This window comes from Camelus bactrianus, chromosome 22, assembly GCF_048773025.1.
Source record: "Camelus bactrianus isolate YW-2024 breed Bactrian camel chromosome 22, ASM4877302v1, whole genome shotgun sequence".
In the NCBI taxonomy this organism is placed as follows: domain Eukaryota; kingdom Metazoa; phylum Chordata; class Mammalia; order Artiodactyla; family Camelidae; genus Camelus; species Camelus bactrianus.
In genome coordinates this window covers 6,146,503-6,165,745 of record NC_133560.1, presented here as the reverse complement: position 1 = coordinate 6,165,745, position 19,243 = coordinate 6,146,503, and the positions used below count along the sequence as shown (strand labels likewise).

Below are 19,243 nucleotides of genomic sequence, written 5' to 3'. Positions count from 1 at the left end.
TCATAGATCATTTCCTCAGGATAATTTCTAGAAGTAAATTTATTAAATAAAAGGATCTGAATATTTTTCGGACTCATAATAAAAGGTTATATAGCACTTGACAGCCCTCACAGTGGCAGATGAGGATTCCATATGCCTTAGTTGTGCTGGCATTGAAATTTTCCTTTCCACTAATCTTTGCTAACTTAATGCTGGAAAAAACCATGCCTCTAATTTGCATATTTGATTACTAGTAATGTAGAATAAATTATATACATTTATAGCCAATTGTCAGTTCCTTTCTCCGGTGATCTGGGGTTTGCCAGGGGAGGTAACTAGGTTTATGTATTTACTTATTTTTAGAGGAGGTACTGGAGATTGAACCCAGGACCTCGTGCACGCTAAACCTGCACTCTACCACCGAGCTATACCCACCCCTTTTTTAAGACTACTAACCCTTGGCCATAAATCCTCCAAACATTTTTCTGTTTGATTACCTCTTGTTATTATTTTTAATGTTTAGATATACAGAAGTGTTTCATTTTGATGAAGCCAAAGCCGTGTATACTTTTGAGTTTATCTTTAAGCTTAGAAAGCCCTTTCCCATACAGAGAAGAAGCACATATTTATTCATTACCTATCTTTTTCATCAATTCTAAAGGACATTTTTTTCAGTTTAACCTCTCTAAAAGAGGGATATGCCTTAAAAAAACAGTGGCATATCCTAGTTTCATTGGCAACATTTTTTTCTTAGTGGTGAATAAAACGTGGTGTGTCTTAAAATTAATGACATCATTGACTTGATGGAAATTGTATATTCTACTTTTTTCTCTAATTTTTTGTGATCACACATTACAATGATTAAAATTATGTTTTTACAGTTTTTTTTAATATTGCGAAGATCTATCCATGATATAATAGTATTCAGGGGGAAAAAAAGCAGAATATAAAATTATCAAGTGGCATATAAACCATGTAAAACTATCTTAATGGTACATTAAAACACTGTGGCCAAAGAAATGCAAATTAAACAATGTAACAAGCAATGCCTTTTGCTACTACTTTTCAAAGTGATGACCCTTAAAAAGAGCCATAATAGAGCTGGAAAGAACGCGAGAAGTTGCCATGCAAGCTGGAACGTGAATCAGCACACTCTTTCTGGAGGGCTGCTGATAATATGTATTGAGTCTTAAAAATATACAGTATCCTTTGGGGGGGGCTACTTATAGATCAATAACAGTATAAATCCATTTCCTAGAATATGTAAAATTATGCACATGCACAGAAAAAAATTATATATATATGGAAAAGATATAATCCAGGATGTTTACAGGGACTTTAGGTGATAGGAACATGGGTGAATTCTTTTTCATTTCTCTGTATTTTCAGTTGTTTTAAAGCTGAATATAGATACAACTAATACATTCAGCATTAAAACAACTGAAAATTACAATTTTCTGAATTGTAAGGATTGAGATCGTTAGGATTCTTCGCATCCTCCCATCCTGCCATCCGCCAGCCTAGCACCGTGGATCAGCTGCCTCCGGAACGTGCTAGGGATCGGGGACCCCACTTTGAAGTTGGAGACCAGAAAGACAGCGACGGTGGCTGAATGGTTAGAGCTTGGGAACAGAGCCCAGGCCGGTGCATTTTGGCTGGGCCCTGCCAGCTGCAGCATCATGGCTGTGTTAAATAAGAGCCCTCCGATGCCTTATGAGGGCTCTGAAACCACTTAAACCGCCCAGTGTGAGTAGAGGTACGTTCTTTTTTTGTGTGATGGAGAAACAAAGGCGTCGCGACAGCCCGCCCAGCGCCAGGGGCGGAGCGCCGGGCCGAGGGGAGGGGCTCGCGCTGCAGCTGGAGCGGGCTCTGCCGCTGAGCGCGCGCGACCTGGAGAGCGGCTCCTAACACGCCCTCTTGGGTCCGTTCGGCGCATCTCCTCTAGGCAGAGCCTGACAACCGTGGGTTTTGAACCTTCATTGGTTCCCCAAGACTTCAGCCTGGTGGCTTGCTGTGGATGAATCCTTCAACCATGTGTTGAAAATATACTGGTGGCTAAATGTCATTACTCACGTTTTTAAATGTTTTATTGTGGTAAAACATACATAACATGAAAGTTACCATTTTAAAATTTTTAAGTGTACAATTAAGTTGTATTAAGGACATTTACCATGTTATGTAAATATGACTCCTCTCTGTCTCTAGAACTTTTTCATCTCCTCCAACTGAAACCATTTAAACGCTCACTCCCCAGTCCGGCTCCCCCAGACCCTGGAAACGTCTATTCTACTGTCTGTCTCTAGGAATTTGCCTCTTCTAGTACCCGATGTAAGTGGAATCGTACAATATTTTCCTTTTGTGTGTGGTTTATTTCACTTAACAGTGTTTTCAAGGTCTATCCATGTTGTAGCATGTGTCAGTTTCCTTCCTTTTAAAGCTGAATAACATTCTGTTGTATGTATATACTATGATTTGTTTATCCATTAATCCATTAATACACATTTGGGTTGGTTCCACCTTTTAGCTATTGTAAATAATGCTGCTTTGAAATTTCGTGTGCAAAGTATCTGTTTGATTTTCTGCTTTCAGTCTCTATGGAAAACAGTTCTTCAAAAAGTTAAACATAGAATTACCATATGATTCAACAATTCCACTCCTAGATCTATACTTTAACAGTTATTTTGCATTCCTCCCAGCAATTCACAAGGTTTCCCGTCTCTCCGTATCCTCACCAACACTTGTTATTGTCTGTTTTTGTTTTTGTTTTTTGACAGTAGCAGTCCTAAAGAGTGTGAAGTGGTATCTCACTGAGGTTTTGATTTGCATTTTCCTAATGATTAGTGACACTGAGCATTTTTTCATGTGCTTATTGGCCATTTGTATATCTCCTTTGGAGAAATGTCTGTCTATGTCCTATGTCTACTTTTGAATTGAGTTGTTTGGTTTTTTGTTGTTGAGTTATAAGTGTTCTTTTTACATTCTGGATATTAATCCCCTATCAGATACATGATTTGCAAACATTTTCTCTCATTCTGAGAATTGTCCCTTACATTTTTGAGTCTTTGAAATTTCATTCTCCTTTTGGAAGTTTCCTTCACCCACTGCTTACTAGCTTTCTATATATGCATTCTATTCACGAATTCATTCACCTAACAAATGTTCCAGTGCATTTCCTGTGCCATGCTCTAGAGGCATGATCACAGAAGGGACTATCCCTGCCCTGGAGGAGATTCCAATCTAGAAGGGAGGTGAACCAAAAGTTAATAAATATGCAATTCAGTCCATGACTGTAGATTTTGGCAAGTGCTGTGCAGGAGAGCAAGAGCCTCTAATGTCATTTGGGGGATAAAAAAGTTGCTGAGAAGGTGGCAGTTAAACTGGGATTTGACAAGTGATAGGGCCTGGTTAGAAGAGAGTGATTTGGCAGAGAGAACGCAGCTTTGAGGCCGGGAGACTCCAAAGGCAGGAGTGGCAGCTCCCAGACCAGATGGATGGATGGATGAAAACCACCAAAGGCTCAAAGTGCAGTGACCCGTGGTCCACTTGTACCTTTCAAAAAGTATTCTTGCTTCTGTGCTTGGAATAGTTTGATAAGGAGTATTCCTTCCTCCGCCGACCCCATCCAACATTCACCACATTCTGCCTTGTACTCACAGGCTCTGCTCTGGCCCAGGTTCCATTCCCTCTGTCATATGATGAATGCAGGTCATCTCCCTGGCTATATTCTTGTCCTTTACCTGGTCATTCTCACCACAGTCATAATGATCTTTTTTCCTGCTAACAGCTTTACTGAGATATAATTCACATACCATTCAATTTTTTTTTTAGTATATCCACAGTTGTGCAACCATCACCACATTGCAAGTTTAGAATATTTTCATCACCCACAAAAAGAAACCCTTTACCCATTATCCAGAGTCATCTTTCAGAACTGCAAGTTGAGAGGGGAGGGAATAGCTCAGCGGTAGAGCACATGCTTAGCATGCATGAGGCCCTGGGTTCAATCCCCAGTACCTCCATTAAATAAACAAACAAATAAATAAACAAACAAACCTAACTACCTCCCCCCCAAAAAAACAAAAAAATTATTTTTTTAAACTGCAAATCATATCACATAACTCCCCTGCTTTAAGTCTCCAGTGGCTCTCACTGCACTTCAAACTAAGTCATTTCTTTGCTGTGACCTTCAGGGTCCTGCGTGATGCGATACAGTGTCCCTCCTCATCACCTCATTACTTCTCCACCCCCTTCTCTACGTTGCAGCCACACTGACCTCCTTTCTGCTCATTTCCTGGAGCACTGTCCTCCAATGTTCATCCTCACTAGCTCCTTCTTCAGGTCTTTCTCTATCAAATTCCTCTATTCATTTCCTTCACAGTGTTTCTACACTCTGTGATTATCTTGTTTGTTGATGTGATTACTTTTTACTGCCTGTTCCCACACTGTAATGTTGGTTACAGTGCTAACACTGGAGTGCCTGGCCTGTAGGAGGTATCAACAAGTTAAGTGTTGAATGAAAAAAGGATTAAGGAAAGCAGGGAGAAGGACATTGGAAAGTCAGTGCGCTGGAGTGGATGAAGATGGGGAGAGCTGGAGGCAGGCAGAAAGGAAGGGGCGTATCAGTAGATCCATTTGGATCACGTTAAATTTGAAATGCCTCCAAGGTATCCAAGTGGAGGTGTCATAGAAGCACCTGGAGTTTTATGAGTTTAAAGCTGAAAAGAGTAGTCTAGGCTGGATATAAAATCTGGTGTCACTGAATACAGATGATATTTAAAGCCTTAGAGATGAATAAAGGGGCTCACCTTTAAGCAGAGGCTCTTAGGGAATCCTACACCAGTTACCATACACATTACAGATTAGGGGTTTGTGTTAATGAAAGAATGAGCAACTAAATGAATGGATGAATGAATGAACGAATGGGAGAAAAAAGCAAAGGAGGCTGAAAAGAAGTGGCCAGAGAGATGGGCAAAGCCTGGGAAGCACTGAGGTGACAAAGGAAATAAGAGGACAGGGTCTTAGGTGAAAGAGTATAGTGAACAGGATCAAATTATGGCGAGAGGGCTCAGAAGGTAGCCACCCGGAGGCCCTGGAATCTGGCAACATGGAGATGTCTGAGGCCTTTAGTAAGAGCAGTTTAGGCTGAGCGAGAGGGGTGGCAGCCAGACTAGAAGCACTGAGGAGATTAAGGGACGGCAAGTGCAGTCCCAGCACACCCGTCTTAGCATGTACTATAACAGACGGGTGTTGATTTAAGCCACTAAATTTGTGGTAATTTGCTATAGCAGTAACAGGAAACTAATAGGGGTTTATTCCAGGAAATTAAAAGGATCGTTTATTTTCTCCCAAATTAAGAAAAATCGTGTGATGACATAGATCCATAGACACTCAACAGGTAGAATTGATGGATAGGTCTCTATCCCTAATAAAATCGTAAGTTAAATAGGAATAGGAGGGAAATACTTAAATATGATAAGGACTTTTTACCAAACCCTAAAAGGATAAAGCAAACTACATGAAAATATCAAAGTAGTTTCCACTAAAACCTGGATCAAGACAAGGATGCCCATTAGTTTTTAAGGTTGTGTTAGAGTGGGTGGAGGGTATAGCTCAGTTGTTAGAGTACATGCTTAGCATGCAGGAGGTCCTGGGTTCAATCCCCAGTACCTCCGTTAAGATAACTAAATAAATAAACTTAATTACCTTCCCCTCCCTCCTACCCCACCATCCCACTGGGAAAAAAATTGTGTTGGAGCCTCTAGCTAGACAGTACAATCTGAATTGGTTTAAAGTCTTAACCAGAAGGAAAAACAAATGCCTGAGTAGATCTCAGAATACTGGGAATGAAAGACTGGTGGAGGAGTGAACTGGCCAAGAAATAGACAAGAAGAATTCAGAACAAGCTGAGTAGATAAATACTGGAAATTAACATATGGCTAAGACAGCATTTCTGTTGAGTAGGATAAGAGATGACTAATTTGATGAATGGTGCTGGTAGTATTGGCATGCTTATGGGGAAAAGAAACAAAAGCTGGGCTCCAGCCCAGTGGTTCTCAACCAGGGAGTACTTTGCCCCCAAATGGACATTTGGCAATGTCTGGTGACGTTCTGGTTGTCACAGCTGGGAAGTGCTATTGCCATGTAGTGAGGGGAGGCCAGGCATGCTGCTAAACACCCTACAATGCACAGGACAGCCCCTACGACAAAAACGTATCTGACCCCAAGTGTCAACAGTGCCGTGGTTGGGACGTATTAAATATTTCATAACAAATAAATATAAAACAAGATAGCAGAAGAAAAAAAAAAGAATGTTTATATAACTTTGGGATGGGAAAAAAAACCTCCCTAAGTAAGTCGGGAAATCAAGAAGCCAAAAAGAATAGGATGTATTTACCTACAAACAAATTTTAAGTTTTCCTAGAAAAACACATAAGATATATAAGCAAGTGACAGGCTATAATGGTAAAGAATCTGAAAAAAAAAAATATATATATATGTATGTATATGTGTAACTGAATCACTTTGCTGTGCTCCTGAAACTAACATTGTAAGTCGACTACATTTCAATTAAAAAATAGGAAATAAAAATTTTTTCTAATATTTCATAATAAATAAATATAAAACAAGATAGCAGAAGAGAGGGGAGGGTATAGCTCAGTGGTAGAGCATGTGCTTAGTATACAGAAGGTCCTGGGTTCATCCCCAGTACCTCCATTAAGTAAATAAATAAATAAACATAATTACGTCTCCCTCCAAAAAAAGTTAAAATAAAAATTTTTTAAAAGATAGCAGAAGAAAAAACCAAGAATATTTATATAACTTTGGGGTGGGAAAAAACCTCCCTAAATAAGTCTAGAAACCAAGAAGCCAAAAAGAATAGGATATAGTTAACTGCACACAAATTGTAAGTTTTCCTAGAAAAACACATAATAAAATATATAAGCAAGTGATAGGCTGAGAAAATATCTATAAAATATGTGAAAGACAAAGAGTCGATAGCCATAATGTACAATTGTACCTCCAATTTTTAACAGAGCAGTAAGAAAACAGGATGTATAAATGGTAAAGCTTATGAATGAGAGTTCAACTTCACAAGCAGAGAAACGCAAATCACAGCAGCAGTAGAACTGGCTAAAATTAAAGAGCAGATCGTGTCCCAAATCCTTTATCCCCAGTCCAAAATTCGTAAAGTCCTGGAAACCAGAAAGATGTCTTGACTTTGAGGCCAGTTCTTTTAGCAGCAAGACTTAACCTGAGCTAATATGAGGCTCTTTGCAGTCTTGACTCATCTTGCTTGGTGAGATTATTTTTAATATCTGCAGCAGAACCATGAATTAATGTGTTTGATTAAGAGATGCTGCCTCAGAGCCTGCTGGGTTCTGAAAGTCCAGAGAAGTCTGCATTCAAAACAAGGATTTTTGAATCAGAACTTACAAATCCATAATCTCCAGGCTGGCAAGAATGCAGAGTAAGAGAAGCACGCATGGACCGATTGTCAAACATTAAAACAACCTTGCATCTCTGGGATAAATCCTACTTGGTCATGATGTATCATGTTTTTATATAATGCTGGATTTGATTTGTCGATATTTTATTAAGGATATGTAAGTCTGTATTCATGAGGACTATTGGTCTGCAATTTTCTGTTCATAATGACTTCACAGGTTTCGTCCCAGGTAATGCTGGCCTTAGAAAAGGAACTGAGACATCAGTGTACCTCCCTCCTCTATCTTCTGCAAGTGTTTGTGTGAGACTGGTGATTATCTCTGCTTGATACAATTGACCAGTGAAACCATCTGAGCCTGGATTTTTCTTTTGGGGAATGTTTGAATAACAAAATCAATTTCTTAACCTGTGTTTCTTTTTTAAAAATAAGCCTCAAGGCAACTACCTTTCCCTCCCCTGGGCCTGTCCACAGACAGAGCTTGGTCACATTCTCAGCCCCAGCCAGCCTCGGGCAGGGTGCTGGCTTGGCCATAATTAATTCAGACGAGTCAGGATTTATCCCTGAACCTCGATAAGGGGCATCTTCTCCAAGAGAGGAAGGAACCCAGACAGTCAAAATTCTGTTGGCAAATAAGCAGGGAATGGAGATTATGCAGGCAATCCTGTCTGCTACAGAACGAGGAGGGGGAAAGGAAGAAAATTTGAAAGACCAGGGAATTACCCGAAAGACTAAATTAAATCCAGAGAGACTGTCACCATTAAAAAGCAAGTTTGCTCTGTTTTCCTTCAGTAGTTATGGGGCTCAGAAAAGGACATGCTGGCTACTTAAAATAGCCAAGACATGGAAACAGCCTAAATGTCCATCAACAGACGACTAGTTAAAGAAGATGTGGTATATTTATACAATGGAATACTACTCCGCCATAAAAACTGACAATATAACGCCATTTGCAGCAACATGGATGCTCCTGGAGAATGTCATTCTAAGTGAAGTAAGCCAGAAAGAGAAAGAAAAATACTATATGAGATCGCTCATATGTGGAATCTAAAAAACAAAAACAAAAGCAAAAACAAAAAAAAAAGCATAAATACAAAAGAGAAATAGACTCATAGACATAGAATACAAACTTGTGGTTGCCAAGGGGGTGGAGGGTGGGAAGGGATAGACAGGATTTCAAAATTGTAGACTAGATAAACAAGATTTTACTGTATAGCACAGGGAAATATACACAAGATCTTATGGTAGCTCACAGAGAAAAAAATGTGACAATGAATATATATATGTTCATGTATAACTGAAAAATTGTGTTCTACACTGGAATTTGACACAACATTGTAAAATGATTATAAATCAATAAAAAATGTTTAAAAAAAAAAGAAAAGAAAAGAAAAGAAAAGAAAAGGATGTGCTGGGATTTGAGGATATTTTGACCTACCATCTACTGTTCAAGAATGAATTCTGGATTCTCAGGGCTCACAGTCTCAAGGAAAATAATCTGCCTGCTTGCTACTTTGTACTGTTTTGCTTCAGAAAGGATTTAGGATGCATTAGTCAAGATGTGCAAGGTTATCCTGCAATAACAACCCCAAATCTCAGTGGCTTAACGGAAAAAAGTTCATTTCTCACTGCCCATACTACATGTCCGTCTTAGGTTAAGGGGGTTCTGCTCCATCTTGCCTTTCAAGGACTCAGGCTGCTGGAGCCTCCACCCTTCAGAATCACCACTCTGGCCCTTAGAGGCTTCTGCCCAGAAATAACACGTAGACTTCTGCCAGCAGTTCATTAACCAAATAAGTCACATGGCCAAACTTTTCCTCAGGAGACCAGTGTGACAGAGTCTTGCCCACCATCCAGTTATACAAAGGGTTAAGTTACAACCACTGTGGTCACCCACTGACAGTGAGCCCTGAGGAGAATTTAGAGGGAGAAAAACAGGATGAAGCAATCTGTGTTTTGGATATAGGGCCCCTAGACAGTTAAGATGCCTATCTAAGCAAGAATTTCAGTGACCCTGGTTTCTTGCACCTTCCCATACATAGAAAAGCACTAAAATCATTAACTTGAGATGTCCATTCTTTGTGATTAGCAGTAATCTTTTACCAAAATGTATGCGTGTCTATATTTCCCAGCCAGAAAAATTCATATGTACACTGGCTCCTCCTCCATCTCTTTAGAGCAGTTCCTTAGAGCTATCTGAGAAGCTGTCTGCCAGGCTGTAGTCCACTGGGTGTGTAGACCTTATTCACTAAGTTCCCTGAATAAAACTGAAACTCATTGCTCTCACATTTTGTGTGTGCGTGTGTGTGTGTTTCTTTCAGTTGACACCTGGAAATGAAATCTTATGGGTCTGGAAGGAGAAGAACCAAAAATACCAGTGAACAGTAGGGCTGACCACACTAGGTGGTGTGTCCATGCTTATATACACACATGGAAGATGAAACGCCTCTTGCAGTAAAAAACAGAGCACCTGCTTGGTGGCACTGCTGAGTTTCATTTAGCCTTTGAAGGAGTCACCTCAGTCAATTCCCGGCCCCAATCAATCAATGAGGCAGGAGACACGGCAGCACCCCCAGAGACCATGGCCTTGTCAATAACACCCACACGATGCCAAAGTCCTCGTGTTTCTCACTTTCCAGACCACCCGCCTTGGTTCTCCCCATTCAGGGCTGAGTCTGCCAACTGATAAGACCTAGTGTTTTGGTCCCAGAATTTGACAAATAATTGTTTGAGAGTTGAGTTATTCCTGAGTCAAAGGAGTCTGAGAAACATGAGACTTCCCTAGGACCCTGGGCTAGTATAACAGAAAAAACAAGTCCACAGTCAGGCCCTGGGGCCAGGCAAAGTCACCTGGGAAGGCATGACCGGGAGTCGGCTGGGGGTTTCCAACGTTTGAGGCAGAGCCACCAGCTAGAGGGCCGGGCTTGAGGAGTGGAGGGAGGGGATGAAAATTCAGGCAGCTGGGTTCAATGACCGTGTCAGGGCCAGAATGCATTGCATTGCTGGGTGCTTGCTTCACCATCTCCGTCTCACCGGGGCCCTGCAGCAGTCCCAGATCTCCAAGAAACAGGCTCAGAGATGTGCATAGTCAGAGATCCAGCGAGTAGGTGGAGTGGAACTAGACTCCAGGCCATGTCCAAATCCAGTGCCCCTTCCACCACTCCAGCAAGTGGAGAGCCAAGGGCACCTGGCCACGAGGAACACTAGCTCCAGGGAAGGTCTGACTGCACCCCAGGACTGCAGTGGGCGAGAAGCCTCAGGCTTCTGGCAGATACCGGGGAGAGGAGTCGCCCAGAATCTCAAAGCAGTCTCAGGAGCAGGAATCTGCAAACCAATCCGGAGCCCTACCCAGCACCAGGAAGGTGCCGCCCCTCCAAGAGGCACAGCCCACTCCAGAGTCCGTGCGACCAGCAGGGGGTGCCCGCTCCCCATCCTCCCGCCGGAGCTCTGGGGAAGCCCGCAGGTGGGCTGGGCCAGGGAACAAGGTTCAGCCCAGGGAAGTCCTTTCCTTGCTAGTGCTTTGAAAGTGGCTGGACACTATTATCATCAGTTCTCACTGTGGGATTGCACTTGGGCAGGATAAGGACTTCTGCTTTTCATATTAAACCCTGCTCTTTAAATACTAAACGTACTGTTTGACACATTTATAAGCTGATACAATTTCAATAGAGTACATGTTCTGTATCTGACTTGGCCTGGGTTCCCCTGAAAGCAGAGCCTCTGGGGAGCTGATTTTGGAGGTGATTGTGGTAAGGAGCGGAGGAGAGAGGGCAAACATAACCCCTCGTTCCCGAACTCGCCCCCCACTCAGTCTTCCAGGACATTCTGAGGCACATATGAAATGTCTCCAAAGTATCCTTCTGGGAAGGAGAGAAGGAATTTATCCATTGGCTCCTGACCCCCTCCTCCAGCACATGCCTAAAGGGAGATTCTGCCCAGGGTGGTCTCCCCATGGGGGCCGGAATAAGTGGGAGTGAGAAAGAGAGTTTGAACTGGTGCACGACCTCAACCCCAGCCGAGAAAGGGACCAAAAGGAAACAAGAGGACTCTAAGGAAACCACCCACAATTACTAACAGGTTCTTCATCTCAGGGCTATTTATACAAGGGGAAGTTGATGTGTGTTTGGGAGGGATTCTGGGAAGACTGATTGCTTGGTTAAAGGACAAAGGCACATGCAGTTTCGCTATGTGTCAAATCTTCATACTCAGAAGGTTGTACCATTTTGCATTTCCCCCAAGGACTTGTGTGAGTACCTGCTTCTCCACAGACTTGCCAATGGAATATGTTGCAAAAACTTGGGGTTTTGCTGATCTGACAGGTGAGAAATGACTTAGTACACTTTCATTTTGCATTTATTTTATGAGCAAGATTGAGCACTCAGCTTATGCACAAGGGTTTTCACGGTGCTAGGCTTTTTCTTGCAATATTAATTCTGTTAGCTAATTAAAGGAAAGGCAAAACCACAGTGAGAGACCACGTCACAGCCATTAGGAGAGCTACTATTAAACAAAACAAAACAAAACAAAAACAAAAACACACAAAATAATTAGTATTGGCGAGGATGCAGAGAAACTGAAGCCCTCGTGCTGTGTTGGTGGGAATGTAAAATGATACAGCTGCTATGGAAAAACAGTACAGTGCTTCTTTAAAAAGGTTTAGCATAGGATTACCATACAATCCAGTAATTCCACTGGGGGCGTACATCAAAGAATTGGAAGCAGAGTCTCAGAGATATTTGCACACCCATGTTCACAGCAGCATTATTCACAATAGCCAAAAGGAAGAAGCAACCCACGCGTCCACTGACAGATGAATGGATAAATAAAACGTGGTGTAGCCATACAACAGAATACTATTCAATCTTAAAAAGCAAGGAAATTCTGGCACATGCTGAAACATAGAGATGACTCTTGAGGACATGATGCTACGCGAAATCAGCCAGTCACAAAAGGACAAACACTGTACGATTCCACTTATGTGAGGTACTTAGTCAAATTCATAGAAACAGAAAGCAGAGTGATGATCACCCAGGGAGGCAGAGATGGAGAGTTGTTGTCTAATGGGGACAGAATTTCAGTTTTGCAAGAATGAAGAGAGGTTCTGGAAACGGATGGTGGCTATGGTTGCACAAGAAGGTGAATGTACTTCTTGCCACTAAATTGTACCCTTAAAAATGGTTAAGATGATAAATTGTATGTGTATTTCATCACAATTTTTAGAAAGACAAGAAGCAATCCAAACATTGAATATATGGTGGAATAGATCATGCTACACTCACCCAGTAGAATATATAGCAGCTAAAAAAAAAAAAAAAAAAAAAAGGAATGGAGTATCCCGCTGAGGTGTGACGTCCAGGATATGTCATTAAGTGAAGAAAGCAAGGGTGTTGGGCTGCAACCCACAGGTTTGCAAGCCTTGTAACTGCCCAGCTGTGAGACCAAAGAAAGAGCCTGGAGATGGAGCTGGAGACAGCAATGGAGACGTCAGCGGTTTATTGGATAGGGGAGCTTACGAGTCCTAAGCAAAGTCCTGGAGCGACAGCCTGCCGTGTAGGGCAGATGGCAAGCAGGACACAGCAGCAGTCCTTGCTCCTCTGGGGAGAAGGAGGGTACCACTTATACGGGGAACTGACATCAGGTTGGCTCCTCAGTTACCAGGGAAACCAGCAGGTGGGGAAGGGGGCAAGCGCGGAGGCAGTTACTGATGAAGCCCTATGGTTAAGAGGACTGGGTAGTCATGTGAGCAGGGCGTAGGTGAAGCAGCGACCAGTCGAGCAGGGAACATACGGAGAACAAGAGAACGGCCACCTTGAGTTGGCCTGAGCATACAAAGCAGTTGTACAGGTTTTATAACAGGCTGCAGTGTCTGAGAAAGGGAGGAAATTAAAATGCACGTGCTTCTATTTTCAAATAGAAACAATGGAAGGATATTCAAAAATTTAATATAAACATTTACCTCGATGGGGAGGAAGGATCAGGATAAAAGGGACAGGGGTGCAGCTAGACACATCTGTACTTACCTTGCTTTCTAGTTTTGTCTTTGGAAACATGTAAATGCACACTTTTTTTAAAACAATTTTATCAATACAGAGTTAGTTGGATTGATGTCTCCTGTGGTCTTAGCAAGTACAGCCTGAGAGGACTATGGATGGTGATTTGGGGAGGGGGGACAATTCGATTTATTTATTTATTTTAATGGAGGTACTGGGGATTGAACCCAGGACCTTGTGCATGCTAAGCATGTGCTCTACCACTGAGCTCTACCCTCCCTGACTCAGACTCCTTCTTTAAACTCAGCCAGGGCAATTCTGGCATCTCCAGCTCACTGACCATAGGCCACCATCGTGTCCAAGCTTCCAGAGTCATCTGGTAGCACATTAGGACAAACTCTGGGTGTTCTTGGCAGGACCCTCAGTCTTGAGTCATGGGAAATATTCCCACAGCAATCAACTTCCTACCCAGTTTTCTATACCCCACCCCCATCAGTCCCCCCAGAGGTCCTGCGGTCAGACAGGTCCTGCATCCTTTTAGGTCCTCAAGCTCTTTCCTCCTAGACTAGGGACTGTGTTCACTGCTTAGGCTATGGGAGACTCATCCTAGTTACTGGTCTAGAGGCAGTGAGAGGTGGGTCTTCAGAGGGTTAGCATTATTCTATGACACCCATCTCAGGTGAGAGTCTTTGCATTGTCTCCAGGAAAAGTAACGCTATTCTTTTCTATCAAGGGAAGGAGGCAGCTGCTGCCGGTCTGAAGAATTCAGGGGCTCTGGGTGCTCAGGGTTCCTAGGTATATCCACCCAAACAGCCCCACGCCAAGCCCTATGGTCCCATTCCTTCCGTTTAAAAGCCCCAACTTCAGTTCAGGAAAATCGTCAAGGACGCACAGGTCTCCTCTGCAGCTCTGCTGCCTTCAGGATTAAATCCTGGGCCTTGTTTTCAGCACACTCTGTTTCCTGGCCACAGAAGTGAGCATTTCTTTATATGTTGTCTTCGAAGACTTCCTGGCTTATACATCATGCCATGAGTCGAGTGGGAGAAGAGCCTTTCATTCTTTCTTCAGGGCTTCTAAGGCAGTTCAGAAAAGTTAACCACCTCCATAAGCCTTGTAATTACAGCTGCCTTCTTATCTTTTGGCCAAAGGACTTGGCAACACTAGAGGTCAGGAGCATCCCTGACAAGAGCAAGCTGGGGGAACTGCAGGGGAGAAACCCAGAGCTGAGGGGAATTCAGAGTAAAGAAGGAGGGGAGGAATGAAGACAGTGAGTATAAGCAACTTTTTGGAGTTTAGTTATAAAGAGAAGCAGAGAATCTGGGAAGTGACTGGAAGGTAACATAGGGTCAAGAAAGGACTTTTTTCCAAGATGGGAGACCTACCAGGAGCTCTACTTCCATTTCCCTTCATCTCCCTTCTTGCTGCAGACCCATCTACAGCCTTTTTGACCTCCGTCCTCAAGCCCCAAAAATATTTTTGCAAAGCTCTGTTCGCCAGAAGGTTCTGAGCTGTAGAAGGTGAAAGCCACAAAGAGTCTTTTGTTCCTGCTTTCCGCTCTGTCACATCCTCCCCGTGGGGCAACGAGCTTGCTGCCTCAGTCAGGAGGCAAAATTCCAGAGCTGAGAGAACAAAGACATACCTCAGAATATCATCCTGCCCCATTTAATTTGGGTCTTTTATCCACTTTGATGTCCCTCCCTAAACATGGGGCTCCCTGTCTGCTGCTGATCTGGCAGGGCAGTTACTTTTCTCTGTATCAGAACTATTTGTTTGCAAGTGCCCAGACCAAGACAACAGTCCCTAAACTTTAGACACTCTTGAATCACCTTTATGATTTTTGCTATCTCCCCATACCATATAGTTTTTATGTTTTAATATAAAGGACTTTCTTCCTTAAAACAATTTTTTTACTGTGGTAAAATTCACATAACATAAAATTCACTACTTTGAAGCGTACACTTCAGTGGCTTTTGGAGCATTCACAGCATTCACATTATGCAACCATCACCACTAGAGTTGCAAAAGAGTTTTCATCAACCCCCAAGGAAACCCTGTTCCTGTTAATTAGTCTCTCCCTCTTCCCCACTCCCCCAGCTCCTGGTAACCACCAATCTGCTTTCTGGCTCTATGAATTTGCCTATTCTGGGTATTTCATATAAACAAAATCATACAATGTGTGGTCTTTTGCATCTGACTTCTTTCACTTAGCGTAATTTCTCCATCAGTGACTTCTGTGTTTTTTCCTAGTGTATTGTTTCCTTCTCATTTCCTTTTCTGTATATGATTTATTTTCTTAGTCATTCTAAACGGAAATTTTATTTCACTATTACCACTATTTAAACTATTTTAATCTATGTTAATATAAATACAGAACTATTAAGACACAAAAGAGCACTGCTCAAAAGAAAAGTTTTTAAGCTTCATGTTTAATGACATGTTTTGTGCTGTTTTGCTGATTTATGAATACGGCCGCGTTTTTATACAAGGTAGTGGTTTAGTAATCCCTAGTCCCTCTCCTGAAAGCGAGGTAGGCTGAGGCAGGACACCCACTTCCGTCACAGGTTTCACAGGGCTCTAGGAAAATGGGTAATCCTATCGGACTCAAGTTTCACTGTATGCTGAAATGGCCTGTCCACATTCCAGGGAAAGGTTACAGACTGCAAGGATCAGTGGCATCACCTTTCCTGTGCAGCCACATCACTCATAGGCCCCCAAGGTATCTTATATAACACCTTGGGGGTGGGGAGCCGGTTCCCCATATCCCAGGAGAGAACACTGATCTAGGAGGGGTCTAGAAGGAGATCCAGATCAGACACCTGCAGGAGAAAAGGAGTGAAGCCGATCAGGAGGTGACAGCCAAAATTCAGGCAACTGCTGCTGGAAACAACAAAGGTCCAGAGCGGCTGACTTCTGGTTTTTCAAGAGAACACTGAAAACTTGGATTCTTAATGTTAAATCTCCAAATTCTTGAATGTTGGCAACTAAATGCAAAATTTCAAAATAACGTGGGTCAAGCAAATCCTATCTGTGCACAGGATTAGCCCTGGAGAGTGCTTGTTTTGCACCCCGGGTCGTACAGACCCTTGATTCTACACCGAGGAAAAGGAAGCCTGTGAAGAGAAGCGACTCGCCAAAAGCCGCACAGCCAAGAGGGGGAGGCAGAGCCCAAAGTTTCGAGGAAGCTTTCGGGGAAGTTCCTAGGTCGTAAAACACACTTTATCCTGGACTCAGGCTGAAACCCCTCCCGCGAGCTCAAGGACGAGAGCGCCCAGTGCAAGGACCCGACCCCGCACGCCTCACAGCGCCCTCCATTCCTGAGCGCCGGCTTCCTCGCCTCCGGACTTTGCCCTCCGTCCCGCGGGCCAAGGATGCCGCTGCTGCCACTGCCTGTCATCGCCGGCCATCCCCGTCCCCCCGGGCCCTGGCTGCTGCAGCCTGGTTCCCACTCCGCGTTCCCAGCGGGCCGCAAACAGATCTTCCCCCACGGCCCCATCGCTCCCTCCCGGGATGGGCAGAGTCGCCCGCCCACCCCGGGCCGGGAGTGAGGGTCCCCGCAGGCGCGCAGCGCGCCGCACACCCGCCCCGAGCCCAGCGCGGGCGGGACCCGCGCGGGGCCGCACCACCGTGCCCGGCCCGCGGCGACGAGCGAGGTGCGCGTGCGCCCCCACGGTTTATTGCGTCACCGCGGCTCGGGGGCGCGCGGCGGGATCGTAAGCACGCCGCCCGCTCCTTCGCGCTTGCGCGCCTTCTTCGGCCAGGGGCGCGCCGCGGCCGCGGGGTCCAGCTTCTTCTCCAGCAGGTGCAGGCGCGCCGTGGTCTCCGTCAGCATGTCCATGAGCAGTTCCTGCTGCAGCTTTAGGTAGTTGTTCTCCTCCAGCAGCACCTGGCTCTTGGCCCGCTGCACCTGCGCCTTCCAGCCCGAGGTGGCCGGCGAGGGCAGCGGCGGCCGCGACCTCGCGGTCTGGCCCTCGGCGGCCCAGCGCCCGCCGAGGAACACGAAGGTTTCGTCGCCGAGGCGCGTGCGCGGCGCGCCGTAGCTGAGGCCCAGCTCCGCCTGGCGCGTCCGGTGGTCCAGCAGGTAGAAGGTGGACATGGAGGAGATGCGGCGCAGCGGCGGGCGCCGTGGCGAGAAGCGCCGCGAGAAGTGGTCGGCCCAGAACTGCTGCAGCTGCTCCCACAGGCGGCTGGCGTGGCCCGAGGCCAGGCACCGGAAAGCCTCCAGGGCGAGGGCTGGGTCGGCCTCGTCGGGCTCGTGGATGCCGGGAGCAGAGCCGTGACGAGGCGGGCCACCCGGGCTGCGCCCTTGCCTCGGGAGCCCGGCTGTCCGGGATGATGAAGGCGAGCCAGGGGCACTGCTGGGGAGCAAGAGTCCGGGTGAACATCCTGCTGGGACAGGCTGCCCTCTCAAACCGCGAGGCCCGGTGGGCAGGGCTCAGGACTGTGCGCACGAGGCTAACCAGTTGCTGGCCTCCGAGGAGCCAATCCCTGCACACTCGAATTAACAGGAGTCTCCCCTAAACCATGTCCCCCAAAGATCACTCTGTGTCAGGCCTTGGGGATAGATGTACAGATGAAGGACCAGAGCCCTGCTCTGAGTGCTGGGTGACTGCCGGAAGGAGTTAGGGGCCAGGGAGAAGGGAATGATAGCAGACAAGTAAGTACTTTAAAAACGCACAGGAATTTGACAGGTAGATTGGGGGTGGGATAAGGGAGAGCCTCTAGGCAGAGTGAAGAGCTAGGCAAGCCTCGCACGTGAAGAAGAGCTTGGTGTGGGGTTAGTATAAGGTATCCAGCTGGGAACAGCAGAAGAGGAAGCTGGAAAGGGGGACGAGGGCACTATGAGGGCCCCGTATAGCCAGGCTTAAAAGTTTAGCCCTCCTTCTGTGGGCAACAGGGCGCTACTCAAGGCCTGCAAAGACAGGCTAGATCTGCATTCTGAAAGTGTATCTGGTGGGATGTCTGGACTATCCAGCAGCATTACTGCCCTCCTCATGAACTTATTTTACAACCTTGAACTGTCACCTGTTCTGTGCCAGGCCCTCGTCTGGGCAGAGGGTCTCAGCACAGCCTGTGCCTACCCTCAGGATGCTCCTGCTACAGCTGGGAAGCCAGATGTGTGTGTGTAGATCAGCCTAGGGGCCTGTTACATAGGCTAGGACCTGTGCTTATGGCTTGTGCTGACGGGTGGTGCAGACTAGACACGGCTTTTGTCCCAGGTGGACTGCATGCTTAAAGAAACTAAAGTCCAAATAACAGATATGTCCCATTCTCTTTCTCCCCCCACTCCTGTAAGTGACTGGTGAGAAAGAGGATTGTATGCTTGCTTTCAAATTCCTCTTCTCATGGAGAGTAAAAACGGAAAGAACCCTGGGGCAGAGTCCCCTCTGTCTTGCCTCCGTTAATTCAACACACGCTTATTCCTCACACATAGCTGGGCAGTACTGCCCCTAGATCTGGCTCAGGGATATGTCTCTGGAAGACCACACAGAGTCCAAGAGGTGCAACCAAGCCCACCCTTGAGGTTGCATGTTTCCACAGGCCCCTTCCCCGATAATCCTCGCATATTGTGCCTCACCTGGAGGATGTATTGGAGATGCCAAGCTGCTGTCCCAGGCCTGGCCCCATCTCTGAACCACTCAGTTGCTGTTTACCAGCTATGACTCACAATGCCTCTAGGCCAGGTCAGCTAAGCTATAAAACAGACCTCTGGGCTCTCCCCAGTATTCATTCAGCATACTTCCTGAGAACCTACTGAGTTCTAGGCTCTGTTCTAGGGAGGTGGTGAAGACAGTCCCTCATCAAGCTACTGTTTTTGGCGGGAGAAGGTCAT

The 19,243-nt window shown here is 45.2% G+C and overlaps 1 protein-coding gene across 1 annotated transcript; it reads right to left on the bottom strand.

The window, feature by feature from the left end:
• Positions 1–17,091: 17,091 nt before the first annotated feature.
• On the bottom strand, positions 17,092–19,038 carry CBY3 (chibby family member 3). The gene is made up of 2 exons (XM_074351428.1): positions 18,989–19,038; positions 17,092–17,768 (listed from the first exon to the last, which is right to left on the bottom strand). The coding sequence occupies exons 1-2, from the start codon at positions 19,036–19,038 to the stop codon at positions 17,093–17,095; spliced, it is 726 nt and encodes a 241-aa protein (XP_074207529.1). The 3' UTR covers position 17,092.
• Between the last annotated feature and the right edge of the window lie 205 nt (positions 19,039–19,243).

Bases quoted from the DNA above. Each gene is read 5' to 3' on its own strand.
- CBY3 (XM_074351428.1), bottom strand. From the start codon at position 19,038: ATGGGGCCAGGCCTGGGACAGCAGCTTGGCATCTCCAATACATCCTCC. The intron at 17,769-18,988 runs GTGAGGCACAAT...CTTGCTCCCCAG, and splicing joins ATCTCCAATACATCCTCCAG to CAGTGCCCCTGGCTCGCCTT.